The sequence below is a fragment of the Dendrobates tinctorius genome, unplaced genomic scaffold (assembly GCF_039654945.1).
Source record: "Dendrobates tinctorius isolate UK_male_01 unplaced genomic scaffold, ASM3965494v1 ptg000265l, whole genome shotgun sequence".
Taxonomy (NCBI): Eukaryota; Metazoa; Chordata; class Amphibia; order Anura; family Dendrobatidae; genus Dendrobates; species Dendrobates tinctorius.
This window is the reverse complement of record NW_027361932.1, coordinates 16,811,132-16,827,084: the sequence shown is the minus strand read 5'-3', so window position 1 is coordinate 16,827,084 and position 15,953 is coordinate 16,811,132. Positions and strand designations below refer to the sequence as shown.

The 15,953-nt window shown below is 44.6% G+C and overlaps 1 protein-coding gene across 2 annotated transcripts in view; it reads right to left on the bottom strand.

Annotated features, from left to right (window-relative positions):
• LOC141069531 (solute carrier family 2, facilitated glucose transporter member 9-like) overlaps positions 1 to 13,022 on the bottom strand; it is a 106,403-nt gene extending 93,381 nt beyond the window's left edge. Inside the window, exons 1-2 of one of the 2 annotated variants that reach the window (XM_073559171.1) lie at positions 12,895 to 13,022; positions 5,184 to 5,282 (exon numbers count right to left, since the gene is read on the bottom strand). In XM_073559171.1, the coding sequence (XP_073415272.1) occupies positions 5,184 to 5,282; positions 12,895 to 12,918 (123 nt within the window). In that variant the 5' untranslated portion in view covers positions 12,919 to 13,022. The remainder of the gene's footprint in view (positions 1 to 5,183; positions 5,283 to 12,894) is intronic. The other variant, XM_073559172.1, reaches the window with a different exon arrangement.
• Between the last annotated feature and the right edge of the window lie 2,931 nt (positions 13,023 to 15,953).

Sequence of the window (15,953 nt, the reverse complement as noted above, 5' to 3'; positions counted from 1 at the left end):
GTAACCAAGGCCACCATCAGTAACACACTATGCCGCCAGGGACTCAGATCCTGCAGTGGCAGACGTGTCCCCCTGCTTAAGCCAGTACATGTCAGGGCCCATCTGAAGTTTGCTAGAGAGCATTTGAATTATCCAGAAGAGTATTGGGAGAATGTCATATGGCCTGATGAAACCAAAGTAGAACTGTTTGATAGAAACAAAACTCATCGTGTTTGGAGGAGACAGAATGCTGAGTTGCATCCAAAGAACCCCATACCTGCTGTGAAGCATGGGGGTGGCAACATCATACTTTGGGGCTCTTTCTCTGAAAAGGGATCAGGAAGACTGATCCGTGTACATGAAAAAATGAATGTATTGTGAGATTTTGAGTGCAAACCTCCTTCCTTCAGCAAGGGCATTAAAGATGAAACGTGAATGGGTCTTTCAGCATGATAATGATCCCAAGCACACAGTCAGTGCAATGAAGGAGTGGCTTCGTAAGAAGCATACGAAGGTCCTGGAGTGGCCTAGCCAGTCTCCAGATCTCAACCCCATAGAACACCTTTGGAGGGATATGAAGTCCGTGTTGCTCAGCAACAGGCCCAAAACATCACTGCTCTAGAGGACATCTGCATGGAGAAATGGGCCAACATGCCACCAAAAGTGTGTGCCAACCTTGTGAAGACTTACAGAAAACGTTTGACCTCTGTCATTGCCAACAAAAGATACATAACAAAATATTGATATTGATTTTTGTTAATGACAAAATACTTATTTTCTACCATAATTTGCAAAATAAATCTTTCCATATCAGACAAGGTGATTTTCTGGATTTGTTTTCTCATTTTGACTCTCATAGTTGTGGTCTATGGTCGGGGTCACACTTGCGAGTGTGATGCGAGAAACTCACGCGAGTCTCACGCATCAATACCTGGCACTGCCGCCGGCACTCGGACCGGAGTGTGCGGCGCAGGCCCGGATTGGCAATATAACCAACCGGGCATTTTCCCGCTGGGCCACTGTCACGTGGGCCGCGGGCGGCAGCGCCCGATCATCTGGCCGCTTGCCAGCTGCTGCGGCCACTGTTGCTCCTGCCGCCGGCCCGCAGTTTCAAGTTCCTCCCGCACTGCAGGGAGATAATCCACCACGCCCCCCCACGCACCCCATCCTCGCCTTAGCATGAGATGAGACCCCCTCCCCCCCCGCAGCCACTCACAGCGTCGCACTCGCTTGCCTGCTCGCTCTGCTTGCAGGACCTGTGATGAGGTCACAGGGGGAGGAGTCAGGGGGGTCACATGATCAGGAGCCTTTGTCCAGACCCCTGATCATGTCACCCCTGACTCCGCCCCTCCTGTGACCTCATCACAGGTCCTGTGCGCTTAGCCTTGCCTCTACCGTCTGCAAGACTCTGCTTTGCTGTTGTCATGGTGCTGGTTGAGGTAAGTATGTGTGGGGTCAGGATTTACAGTGTGGATGTAGCAGAGCTGTGTGTGTATGAGGTGTACGGAGCGGATCCGTGTGTGTACGAGGTGTACGGAACGGAGCCATGGGTGTACGAGGTGTACGGAGCGGAGCAGTGTGTACGAGGTGTACGGAGCGGAGCCGCGCGTGTACGAGTTGTACGGAGCGGAGCCGCGCGTGTACGAGGTGTACGGAGAGGAGCCGCGCGTGTACGAGGTGTACGGAGCGGAGCCGCGCGTGTACGAGGTGTACGGAGCGGAGCCGCGCGTGTACGAGGTGTACGGAGCGGAGCCGCGCGTGTACGAGGTGTACGGAGAGGAGCCGCGCGTGTACGAGGTGTACGGAGAGGAGCCGCGCGTGTACGAGGTGTACGGAGAGGAGCCGCGCGTGTACGAGGTGTACGGAGAGGAGCCGCGCGTGTACGAGGTGTACGGAGCGGAGCCGCGCGTGTACGAGGTGTACGGAGCGGAGCCGCGCGTGTACGAGGTGTACGGAGCGGAGCCGCGCGTGTACGAGGTGTACGGAGCGAAGCCGCGCGTGTACGAGGTGTACGGAGCGGAGCCGCGCGTGTACGAGGTGTACGGAGAGGAGCCGCGCGTGTACGAGGTGTACGGAGTGGAGCCGCGCGTGTACGAGGTGTACGGAGAGGAGCCGCGCGTGTACGAGGTGTACGGAGCGGAGCCGCGCGTGTACGAGGTGTACGGAGAGGAGCCGCGCGTGTACGAGGTGTACGGAGAGGAGCCGCGCGTGTACGAGGTGTACGGAGAGGAGCCGCGCGTGTACGAGGTGTACGGAGCGGAGCCGTGTGTACGAGGTGTACGGAGCGGAGCCGTGTGTACGAGGTGTACGGAGAGGAGCCGCGCGTGTACGAGGTGTACGGAGAGGAGCCGCGCGTGTACGAGGTGTACGGAGAGGAGCCGCGCGTGTACGAGGTGTACGGAGAGGAGCCGCGCGTGTACGAGGTGTTCGGAGAGGAGCCGCGCGTGTACGAGATGTACGGAGAGGAGCCGCGCGTGTACGAGGTGTACGGAGCGGAGCCGTGTGTACGAGGTGTACGGAGCGGAGCCGTGTGTACGAGGTGTACGGAGCGGAGCCGTGTGTACGAGGTGTACGGAGCGGAGCCGTGTGTACGAGGTGTACGGAGCGGAGCCGTGTGTACGAGGTGTACGGAGCGGAGCCGCGTGTGTATGGGGTATACGGAGCGGAGCCGTGTGTGTACGGAGTGGAGCCATATGTGTACGGGATGTACGGAGCGGAGCCAAGTGTGTACAAAGCATACAAAGTGGGCTTTTCCCACGGACACAGGAGTACACGGCGGAGCCCCGAGGAGTGATGTGCTGGAAGCTGACCGGAAATGAGATAATTTCTTGAGGAGATTGTGACGGAACTAGGAATGCTTCAGATCCATCACCGTGTCCTCCTCCGACAGCGCAGACAGCAGGATCGCCTTGGAATCGGAGATGCCGGCCATGTGAGCGGATCATGATATGTCCTGCACCGGGAGGCTCAGGTGGGCACTACAATGGGAGCCGGGCTGCTATAGTATCTTTGTAGAATCTTTCTTTATTTCGTTCTCTCTTTTTCTTTCTTTCTCTGTTCTTTCATTCTCTGTTCTGTCTTTCCCTCATTTTCTTTCTCTCGCTGTTCTTTCTTTTTTCTCTCTCTGTTCTTTCTTCCCCTCTTTCTTTCTTTTTCTTTCCTCTCTTTCTCTCTGTTCTTTCTTTCTTTTCTTTACTTCTTTCTTTCTCTCTGTTCTTTCTCTGTCTCTCTCTGTTCTTTCTTTCTCTCTCTGTTCTTTCTTTCTCTCTCTGTTCTTTCTCTGTCTCTCACTGTTCTTTCTTTGTCTCTCACTGTTCTTTCTTTCTTTCCCCTTTCTTTCTCGCTCTCTCTGTTTTCTTTTTTCTCTCTCTCTCTGTTTTCTCTCTTCCTTAGTGCCAGTCAGTGTGCCCATAATGCCAGCCACTGTGCCCTCAGTACCAGTCAGTGTGATCAGCAGTGCTAAATGGGTGCGATTAGGTGTGGACATGGGTGTGACTAGTTGTGAAATGGATGTGGCCGGGCGTGGCCAAAATTTGCAGCGGCGCGCTGCGCGCCGCAGTCTTTGTCCCTCTTTCCCTTCTTCAAAAGTTGGGAGGTATGATAGGGGCGGCTATGACCAGGGGGTCTGGTTGCCCAATGGATAGCAGTTCTGCCAGGAATTCTGTAATCATGCATACAAAAGGGGACAGAGCTTTGGGAGGAGTACTGTACCTAAAAGCAATAAATAGGACTGAGCTGAAATACTGGGCACAGCTGTGACTACATGTTATATAGTCGTGTTAATCTCCTCTCACTTCTTGTAAACTACAAGTGTACAAAGATATTATATAGTCACCGTGTGACTAGTGGGCCTGTGTAACTTCAAATGCCAGGGCTGTATTTTAGTCCCAGTCCGGCCCTGGTGCGGCTGCATGTATTTCTATGCGAATTTCTCGCATCACACTCGCAAGAATGTCCCCGGCCAACCTATGATGTCAATTACAGGCCTCTCTCATCTTTTTAAGTGGGAGAACTTGCACAGTTGGTGGCTGACTAAATACTTTTTTTATATACACACACAGAACCATAATAGCTAAAAAGTGACCCTGGAATCTGGATGCAGGTTTTTGCTTTATAATCTGACAATAGCATAAGGTAGGGACAGAGATCTTAACTGCAGTGATACATCACTTAGTTTACTAGGTGTAGCAGCTATGATAAAGTCACAGTTTTCTAGCAGAGCTCATTTGTTGAGCTGTGTATAACCCGCCCACACCACAGCTTTCTGTGCAAATTGTATAGTAACAGAGAGATAGTAATCAGTGGTGGGGGTAGCGTTAGACTACCCTGCACGTGCCAAATTGTCCTGTAATGATAATCTCCTGCTGATAAAACACTGGTTGTACTTTAAACAGTAAAACACAGCCCAGTATGTGACACACCATTGCAATCAGGGTCTCTGCTCCTACACTATGGTGCTGTGAGATTACATAGCAAAAACCTGCTAATAGCTACCTTAAAAATAGTTAATAATCAAACAACCTCTATATCGCCCTCAGAAAAAAAGAGATAGCTAACCTGGAATATTCAATAAATATCTAATATTACTTGTAAATCTGTAAAGTTATGTATGTCATTGTGTTAAGATAGAGATAGTTAAAAATAAGGGGAAAGGAAATGGAAAATTTTCACATTCGTATTTATTTGGATTAGAAAAAAAAATGAGAAAATGTAAATAATTAAATAAAAAGCTATAACCATTGAAACAAAGAGGTTAATTTGATGTGGATGAATGCTGAGCTTTATCACTTTTGGCTTTATAAAAATCTATAATATATAAGTCCAATTCTGGACTGAAACGTCACTTGTTGGGCAAATAAAAGTTTTCCCTTTTGCCTTGGAATTTTGAGTGCTGCCTTTTTTTATTCATTGTTATATTAGATAGATAGATAGATAGATAGATAGATAGATAGATAGATGGATGGATGGATGGATGATGGATAGATAGATAGATAGATAGATAGATGGATAGATAGATATATAGATAGATCAGCAGATAACTGTGGTCCCTAGATATTATACATTACTTGATGGGTAATAATAAAAACTATGATCATAATTAAATTTACTTGAAAATGTTTCAATGCATGCTGTATCATTATAGTTATTAAACAAAGTATCATTTTGTTGGATGATAGTTGCTTACTGAGGAAGATTTTGCTTACCAAAGAAGAGGAGCTGATCACTGTTAGTTGGTAGCCAAATGGCAGCCCATTGCCAAGACCTAGCACAATAATCAGTGGAAGAAGTCTCCAGTGTTTGACCTAATATGTGACAAAGTGTTTTATTAAAACTTTGTAATAGATCACAGAACAGTACCGGCTTAGGATATGTGCACACGGTCAGTATATTCAGCAATTGAAATCTACTTCAAATACTAGAGTAGGCAGGAAAGGCACTGCGTAAATATAGTTAGGTCCATATATATTTGAACAGAGATAACATTTTTCTAATTTTGGTTCTAGACATTACCACAATGAATTTTAAACAAAACAATTCAGATGCAGTTGACGTTCAGACTTTCAGCTTTCATTTGGGGGTATCCACATTAAAATTGGATGAAGGGCTTAGGAGTTTCAGCTCCTTAACATGTGCCACCCTGTTTTTAAAGGGACCAAAAGTAATTGGACAATTGACTCCAAGGCTATTTCATGGACAGGTGTGGGCAATCCCTTCATTATGTTATTCTCAATTAAGCAGATAAAAGGCCTGGAGTTGATTTGAGGTGTGGTGCTTGCATTTGGAAGGTTTTGCTGTGAAGGAAACATGCGGTCAAAGGTGCTCTCCATGCAGGTGAAACAAGCCATCCTTAAGCTGCAAAAACAGAAAAAACCCAGGCGAGAAATTTCTGCAACATTAGGAGTGGCAAAATCTACAGTTTGGTACATCCTGAGAAAGAAAGAAAGCACTGGTGAACTCATCAATGCAAAAATACCTGGACGCCCACGGAAGACAACAGTGGTGGATGATCGCAGAATAGTCTCCATGATGAAGAGAAACCACTTCACAACAGCCAACCAAGTGAACAACACTCTCCAGGAGGTAGGCGTATCAATATCCAAATCTACCATAAAGAGAAGACTGCATGAAAGTAAATACAGAGGGTTCACTGCACGGTGCAAGCCACTCATAAGCATCAAGAATCAAAAGGCTAGACTGGACTTTGCTAAACATCTAAAAAAGCCAGCACAGTTCCGGAAGAACATTCTTTGTACAGATGAAACCAAGATCAACCTCTACCAGAATGATGGAAAGAGAAAAGTATGGTGAAGGCGTGGTACAGCTCATGATCCAAAGCATACCACATCATCTGTAAAATACGGTGGAGGCAGTGTCATGGCTTGGGCATGCATGGCTGCCAGTGGCACAGGGTGACTAGTGTTTATTGATGATGTGACACAGGACAGAAGCAGCCGAATGAATTCTGAGGTATTCAGAGCCTTACTGTGTGCTCAGATCCAGCCAAATGCAGCCAAACTGATTAGTCGCCGTTTCATACTACAGATGAACAATGACCCAAAACATAAAGCCAAAGCAACCCAGGAGTTTATTAACCCCTTCCCAACCTGTGACACAGCGTATGCGTCATGAAAGTCGGTGCCAATCAGAGCGATAGTAATATTTCATCAATGAAATTTGATGAACTATTACAATCCAGCCATGGCCGATGCTGAAATAGCATTGGACATGGCTGGAGACACTAAGTAAACACCCCCCGCCGACTGACGGCGCCGATCGGACCCCGCCACCAACTGACGGCGGCGATCGGCTGTCACAATCTGCGCCCCTCCCCCTTCCCTCCGCTCCCCCCACCTTCCACTCCCCCCACCTTCCGATCCCCCCACGATACTCACTACCCCCCCATGGCCGTTCCAGTGTCCCGCCGTCCCGCCGTCCCGGTCCATGGGCGCCGCCATCTTGGAAAATGGCGGGCGCATGTGCAGTGTGCCCGCCAACATTTCCCGGCGGCAGATTAATTTTTTTTTTATTTGATCACTGTGATAAACTCTCACAGTGATCAAAATAAAAAAAAGTTAATCACCGCCCCCCTTATCACCCCCATAGGGACAAATAATAAAATATTTTTATGTTTCAAATAGGGTTAGAAATAGGGTTAGGGTTAGAAATAGGGCTAGGGTTAGGGCTAGGGCTAGGGTTAGGGTTAGGGCTAGGGTTAGGGTTAGGGCTAGGGCTAGGGCTAGGGTTAGGGTTAAGATTAGGGTTGGGGTGGGTTGGGGTTGGGATTAGGGTTAGGTTTGTGATTAGGGTTAGAGTTGGGATTAGGGTTAAGGGTGTGTTGGGGTTATGATTAGGGTTGAGATTAGGGTTAGGGGTGTGTTGGGGTTAGGGTTGTGGTTAGGGTTATGATTAGGGTTGCGATTAGGGTTAGGGGTGTGTTGGGGTTAGGATTGGAGTTAGAATTGAGGGGTTTCCACTGTTTAGGCATATCAGGCGTCTCCAAACACGACATGGCGCCGCCATTTATTCCAGCCAATTTTGCGTTGAAAAAGTCGAACAGTGCTGCCTCCATTCCGAGCACCGACGTGTGCCCAAACAGTGGTTTACCCCCACATACGGGGTATCAGTGTACTCAAGAAAAATTGCACAACAACTTTGGGGGTCTAATTTCTCCTGTTACCCTTGGGAAAATTAAAAATTGGGGGCTAAAAAAATAATTTTTGTGGAGACACATCTAGATTAGTTCCTTGGGTGGTCTAGTTTCCAAAATGGGGTCACTTGTGTGGGGTTTCCACTGTTTAGGTACATCAGGGGCTCTGCAAACGTAACATGACGCCAGCAGACCATTCCATCAAGTCGACATTTCAAAACGTCACTACTTCCCTTCCGAGCCCCAACGTGTGCCCAAACAGTGGTCTCCCCCCACTTATGGGGTACCAGCGTACTCAGGACAAACTGGACAACAACTTTTGGGGTCCAATTTATCTTATTAGCCTTGTGAAAATAAAAAATAGTGGGCTAAATATCATTTTTTGAGGGAAAAAAATATTTTTTATTTTCACAGTTCTGCGTTATAAACTTCTGTGAAGCACTTGGGGGTTCAGAGTGCTCCCAACACATCTAGATAAGCGCCATAGGGGGTCTAGTTTCCAAAATGGGGTCATTTGTGGGAGAGCTCCAAAGTTTAGGCACACAGGGGCTCTCCAAACACGACATGGTGTCCGCTAATGATTGGAGCTGATTTTCCATTCAAAAAGTCAAATGGCGCTCCATCCATTCCGGGCAGTGCCGTGCGCCCAAACACTGGTTTATGACCACATATGAGGTATTGGTGTACTCAGGAGAAATTGCCCAGCAAATTTTAGGATCCAGTTTATCCTGTTGCCCATGTGAAAATGAAAAAACCGAGGCTAAAAGAACATTTTTATGAAAAAAAGTCCTTTTTTTACGGATCAATTTGTGAAGTGTCATGGTTAGGACATGGTTAATGTCCTGTTCTCACAGGGTTAACTTTTTCCGGCCTCTCTTTGGATCTGGGAGGGGTATTTATACTCACTTCAGACTAGCATTCTCTGTCAGCTATACCGTTATTCTGGCTGTGTGTCTGACCGACCCCCCTGGTGTGCGTGTATTCTGCATTGCTTGTTTAATTCCTGTGTTCCCTCACTCTGTACTCCGTCTCTCATTTTGTTACTATTGTCTTCTCCGGTTCTGACCTCCTGGCTTGGCTATTGTTACTTCGTTGCAGTTTGTCCCTATTGTACCGTCTATTGCCCGTTCTGGTTTTCTGACCTATTTCTACATCCTGACTATTCGCTCTGTCTAACCCTTTGGTACTGTCCTGCTATCTCGTGCTTTGACCCGGCTTGATCTGGTTTCTGTCTCTGTCTATGCCCCTTGGTAACATTGCCCTGTAGTTACCTTTCTAGGAGTTTCCCTGCAGCTCCTAGCTCTGTGGAGCTTAGGCCATGCCCCCAGCAGTCACGTGTTTCAGGTCCTAGGGCATGCATCGTCACCGCTGCTGCCCGCTCCACAGGTATCTTTGAGCACTGTTTTTTGTACTCAGGACACGCTCACTGGCTCAGTGAGCAAGTGTAGTGCGGTGTTCCTGACATGAAGCACCTGGGCGTTCAAATTGCTCATTATGCATCTAGATAAGTTCTTTGGAGGGTCTAGTTTCCAAAATGGGGTCACTTGTGGGGGAGCTCCAATGTTTAGGCGCACAGGGGCTCTCCAAACACGACATGGCAACCGCTAAATATTCCAGCATATTTTCCATTCAAAAAGTCAAATGGCGCTCCTTCCCTTCTGAGCCCTGCCATGCTCCCAAACAGTGGTTTTTGACCACATATGAGGTATCACTGTACTCAGGAGAAATTGCCCAACAAATTTTAGCATCCATTTTATCCTGTTACCCACGTGAAAAAGAAAAAATTGATTCTAAAAGAAAATTTTTGTTGGAAAAATTAAAATGTCCATTTTTTCCTTCCACATTGCTTTAGTTCCTGTGAAGCACCTGAAGGGTTAATAATCTTTTTGAATGTAGTTTTGAGTAGCTTGAGGGGTGCAGTTTTTAGAATGGTGTCAATGTTGGGTATTTTCTGCCATATAGACCCCTCAAAGTGACCTCAAATGTGAGGTGGTCCCTAAAAAAATGGTTTTGTAAATTTTGTTGTAAAAATGAGAAATCGCTGGTCAACTTTTAACTCTTCTAACTTCCTATGAAAAAAAAAATTTTGTTTCCAAAATTGTGCTGATGTAAAGTAGACATGTGGGAAATGTTATTTAGTAACTATTTTGTGTCACATACGTACTTCTTTGGTTTAACAGAATAAAAATTCAAAATTTGAAAATTGCAAAATTTTCTAAATTTTTGCAAATTTCCGTTTTTTCACAAATAAATGCAAAAATTATCGACCTAAATTTACCACTAACATGAAGCCCAATATGTCACGAAAAAACAATCTCAGAATCGCTAGGATGCGTTGAAGCATTCTTGAGTTATTACCTCATAAAGGGACACTGGTCAGAATTGCAAAAAATGGCCAGGTCATTAAGGTCAAAATAGACTGGGTCATGAAGGGGTTAAAGCAAAGAAGTGGAATATTATCGAATGGCCAAGTAAGTCACCTGATCTCAACCCAATTGAGCATGCATTTCACTTGTTAAAGACTAAACTTCAGACAGAAAAGCCCACAAACAAACAGCAACTGAAAACCACCGCAGTGAAGGCCTGGCAGAGCATCAAAAAGGAGGAAACACAGCATCTGGTGATGTCCATGAGTTCAAGACTTCAGGCAGTCATTGCCAACAAAGGGTTTTCAACCAAGTACTAGAAATGAACATTTGATTTACAATTATTTAATCTGTCTAACTACTTTTGGTCCCTTTAAAAACAGGGTGGCACATGTTAAGGAGCTGACACTCCTAAGCCCTTCATCCAATTTTAATGTGGATACCCTCAAATGAAAGCTGAAAGTCTGAACTTCAACTGCATCTGAATTGCTTTGTTTAAAATTCATTGTGGTAATGTCTAGAACCAAAATTAGAAAAATATTGTCTCTGTCCAAATATATATGGTCCTAACTGTAGGTGCATTTTTGACAATTTTTTTCCCATTCATTTAAATGTATGAAAAACATTGCAAAAAGGCTGAATGAATTGACATGCTACAGATTAGAAACTGCTTCAAATCTGCAAGGAAAAAATAAGCAGCGTATGAATGAGATTTCAGAAATCTGATTCACTTTTGTGGTATAGTAAAATGCTGCAGTTTTTTGCAGAAAAAAATATGGAGGAAAACTCTGCAAAAATGTTCATTCCATAAAAGAGATGAAAGCAGCACTCATGAAAAACAACTACAGCTTCTTTATTGCATCATCCTGGTCACAGGAGGTGAGGAGTACAGAAAACAATGCCTACATAAACATCCTATGACCGAGATGATGCAATAAAAGCACGTTCCCACGATGAACTTTTGGTGAGTTTTGGATGTTGCAGATTTTCTGCACCATTTATACACTTGTTAAGTAAGAAAAAAAGTTACTTGCAATTTTTCAAAACTACGCAGCATAAAAAACTCACCAAAAACTTATCATAGGAACATAGCCTACGGGCAGCACGGTGGCTCAGTGGTTAGCGCTGCAGCCTTGCAGTGCTGGGGTCCTGGGTTCAAATCCCACCAAGGACAACATCTGCAAGGAGTTTGTATGTTCTCCCCTTGTTTGCGAGGGTTTCCTCCGGGTTCTCCGGTTTCCTCCCACACTCCAAAGACATACTGATAGGGAATTTAGATTGTGAGCCCCATCGGGGACAGTGATGAAAAATGTGTGCAAACTGTAAAGCGCTGCGGAATATGTTAGCGCTATATAAAGATTATTATAGCCTAATAGTTTTGCATCCGTGTTGAGTGCTGCACTGCTGCATGTTTTCTTTCATGGCGTGGAATTTGCAATGTGTCTATGATATGCTGAGTGCGATTGAGGACTGTGACAGCTACTGAGAGGTAGCACACTGCAATGTAGTGTGTTTAGAAAAATGTCGGCTTTTTTTCTTATTCTGTTGCATCTAAAACCTAAAAAGTATCTAAAAAAAGTAAATATACTAAAAAGTATTCCTGGCATTGGCCCAGATTAGTTGGGTATAGCGTTAACACACATATGTATGAAGCTTCCTAAGGCTAATAGTGTATGACATTGCGTGAAAGAACTTCACATGTTGTAAAATCTGTGAGCACATCTTATTCTTTTCTAAACTAAAGGTAATGTACAGATCCCTGGTTGTGGATACATATTTAGGGTATCCCTAATTTAGGCAAAGATTCGCTTTGCAGCCCCAGCCCTGTATCTAAATAGCTTGGCTATTGTTGCGCAGAGAACTTAGAGAACATGACCTGCTATTAGCCCTTTACTTTCCCTCTTGTTCTGTTACTGTTACTGATATAATAAGGAATCTTGGGACAGGGAGATGTCTCACCACCAGTTATGCATGGCCTGCTCATACATAACAGACACATAAAGGTGACATTCAGGACATAACATCGGGCACTGAAAAAAGCCCAGCAACCAGAGTAGATTTAACCATAAATCTTTATTATCATATAAAATGTGATCAAAGTTCAAATTCAAACACAATGCTGCTATATAATACGGGGATCAAAACTCAATTATCGTAGCCATAATTTTATCCTTGTAAATTCTATTACAGTGGTTTTTAACAATCAATATAAAATTGTACTAATGAGAAATTCCATATATTTAGCACATTCAAACCACATATTTTCATATATTCATACATGAAGAAAATGACAGGCAATTATAAAGTGCAAGTGCAAATGATAACAGTCAAAATTGTGACTATAATAACACAATAAAATATACGATTTATCAGTATCTGAAAATTATAAAGTGACAAATGTATTTGTATGTTCTAAATGAGTCCATGCTGGGTTTAACATAAAGATTCTAGCATAAAAATAAAAATTTTCACCTAATTTATGAATTTCAGTGTCAAAAAAGAAATTTATTGAATATGCAATAACATTGTATTGATGTTAATATTATTGCCATCATTAATACATTTTAATAATGGTTTAAACGATAAGCTATATGTTTGTGATCAAAAAAGTAGACAACCATAATTAATCTGATAATGCATAACTTTAGAGAAGTGCTTAACGCCTGTTCCCCCTTAATGACATTAGTGAAGCTGAAAATATCTCAATAGCCCAGTTTTGCAAGTAAGATTTGCATTAACAATCTGCATATAGATTATATTGCTATCCATTCAATAATTGTCTAAAACCGACTGTAAATATCCTTTAAAATCAAGTACACTTATTTTTACATTATTTTTCATATTGCATTGCTCAAAATGCATTTTACATAATGTAATAACTAATGATATAGATGTACTCACAAGGTCTGAGAGAAACCCAGCCATATCGTAGATGATGAGATGGTCAATGTCACGTTAATGAAATGTGCTGAGAACTTCATCCCAGGATTCAGAAAACATTGCAAAGGGTTATCAGTGTTTGACTTGGATTCATCAATAGTCATCTAGAGCCAGATACATGAACCAATGACAACATTGTACTGTACATCATTCTGTGAAATCATTGCAACACTCAGGGTTATTGTAAACCTGCAGTTTAGAGCTCACTGAGCATGCTCTGGCTATGGCGAGTAATATGGAGAAGGATGGAGGTGGGGAACATCAGGACCCAGAAGTAGGTAGCTGGGTGACAGTTAGAAGAAAGGGTGGAGGGAAAAGTGTCAGGGAGCCTAGTTCTGATCTGGCACAACCTAATATATATGCCAGTTTGGCTGATATTAGGAATGCAAGCCCAGGACTGCGATCACTACAGCAGGACGTTGCTCCTAGCAACTAGGAAAATGAAGGCTGTAAGAAAGAGGGAAATAGGAATGCAGCAAAGGCCAGACAGATGTTGATAGGGGACTCTATAATTAGGTAGAGGGACAGGGTCATTTGCTGCCATGAATGCTGAACAGTGTGTTGTCTGCTAGGTTCTGGGGTTTGGCTTACTGTGGATTGGATAGACTGATCGTTGGGTGGGCCTGGGGAAAACCCAGCAGTCATGGCACACATTGGTACCAATGACAAAGTTAGACGGAGGTGGAAGGTCCTTAAAAATGATTACAGGAAGCTAACAGAGAAGCTGAAGTTCAGGACCTCCAAGGTGATGTTGTCAGAAATGCTGCCGATGCCATGAGCGTCACTAGAAAGACAGCGGGAGCGTAGGGAGATAAATAAGTGGCTTAGAAGTTGGAGTAGGAAGGAAGAGTGTGGGTTCACTGAGAACTGGGCCGACTTCTACAGGCTATATGGTAGGGACGGGCTGCATCTTAATGAGGAACCTGTACTGGGGGAAAAATGGTCAGACGGATAGAAGCACTTTTAAACTAGAATTTGGTGAGAAGGAGGGTAGTTGTGCAAATAAGAGGGTAGAGTAGACAGAGAGATTGCAAATAGTATTAAATATCTGATGGCAAATGCAAGAAGTCTTACAAACAAATTAAATGAACTGGAGACTACAATGTTGTGAGCGTTACGGAAACCTATCTAGATAAAAGCCATGACTGGGCAACAAACGTATATGACAAACACATGTACATGGTACACTTTTATATACACACACACATGAACATAGCGCCCGCTTACATACACACGTACATGGCACACACATGTACATGGCTCATACTTATGAACACACGAACATGGCACACAATTATACACACATGTACACACTTATACAAACACATGTACATGGCACAAACTTATACACACACGTACATGGCACTCACAAACACATGTACATGGCACACATACAGTACATGTACATTGCACACACATACTGCACATCAAATGCTCAGTAGATAGACACTTTATATACAGCACATGTATGCAGGACAACAAATGTTAATATAAACACAAAACGTATCTCACAAACAGCACACCACACATACCTGAGATACACACACTGTATGTAGCAGAATTTCTGACTTACTATGAGCGTTGTCCACCAGGCGGCGCTCATAGCAATCCAGCAGTGACAACCATAGAGGTCTTCTGGAGACCTCTGGTTGTCATGTCGACCCGCGATCATGTGATGGGGTCACCGATGGGCAGGATTTCTAGCACGCTTAACGGAAGTGCAAGTTAAATACTGCTGTCAGAGTTTGACAGCGGCATTTAACGGGTTAACAGCCGCTGGGGGATCGCGATTCCACCCGCGGCTGTTAGAGGCACATGTCAGCTGTTCAAAACAGCTGACATGTGATGGAAAAGATGTGGGCTCAGCGCCGGAACCCACATCAAAGGGAGGGTGTCCGACATCAGCGTACATTTACACCCGATGTCGGAAATGGGTTAACTGGCATCGTCTGGGCTCCGAATCTTGATCTGTGTGGGTCTGGTCTTTGAGGCTTGACTGGTGTAGTCTAGACTCTGGAGTTGCCTGGCACAGGACTAGTCTGTGGGCCTTGACCGGCATTGTGTAGCTTCTGAGGCTCGTCTGGCTCCGCCTGGGTTTTGCTTCCAGGTGCGCCACAAGCCACAGGTTTACGCTTCCTATCATGACTTGGCACCCCAGCCTCAGCCTCTTCCATGAAACACATCCTGTGCTTCACTTCTCTTGGCACCAAATCTTCTCTCGTTGTGGTACACTGGCCTTTTATACAAGGGAACTGCATCATCAAGGTTTCTTGACCCAATGCTTCAGCTGAAATCGTCCCTCTTGAAAGTTTTCCTCTTCTGGTCGGTTCTGAAGGGTTCCATTTAGACAGTAGATGGCAATCCTCAGGCACATAATGCCGCACATCGATTGGAATTTTCATCCTTTATGTCACACCCTCCTACACATACATTAGAATCGGAGGTGTATATAGTATACGATCACTGTGAGATCCCCAATAACCAGGGTAGTAATGGAAACAGCAGCGGCCTCGTTCATCACTCTTCAGTTAACTGTGTAATTGCTGAGATAATTGGAGCCAGCAGAATTGCATTCCCCTGACAAACTGGTGGCAGCGGTGAGATCTGTATGATCTCTCCCGTGTCATCCGTTACAAACTGGTAGCAGTAGCAGAATCTGCGCGACCCCCCTGTTGTTATTCTAAACAGTCTAAGTCTGAGTTAATTAAATATTGACAAATCCCCCCTGCCAGATAGCACTCATGCACAGATATTGAGGGAATTGTGCTCAGGAATTGACACACTGTATCTCATCTTCGTAGATTGTCTTGTAACAGGGTTGGTGCCACACAATTGGAGGATGGCTGATGTGGTACCGATATTTATGAACGGTAAGAAGGTGGATCCAGGCAAGTACCGTCCAGTAAGCCTGACATCAGTAGTGTGCAAAGTATTTGAGGGCATTATAAGAGACTAGCTATGAACCCGTTCTACGCCCGGGTGGCGAGCATTTTAATTGGTATATGGTCTCCCATCCTGGT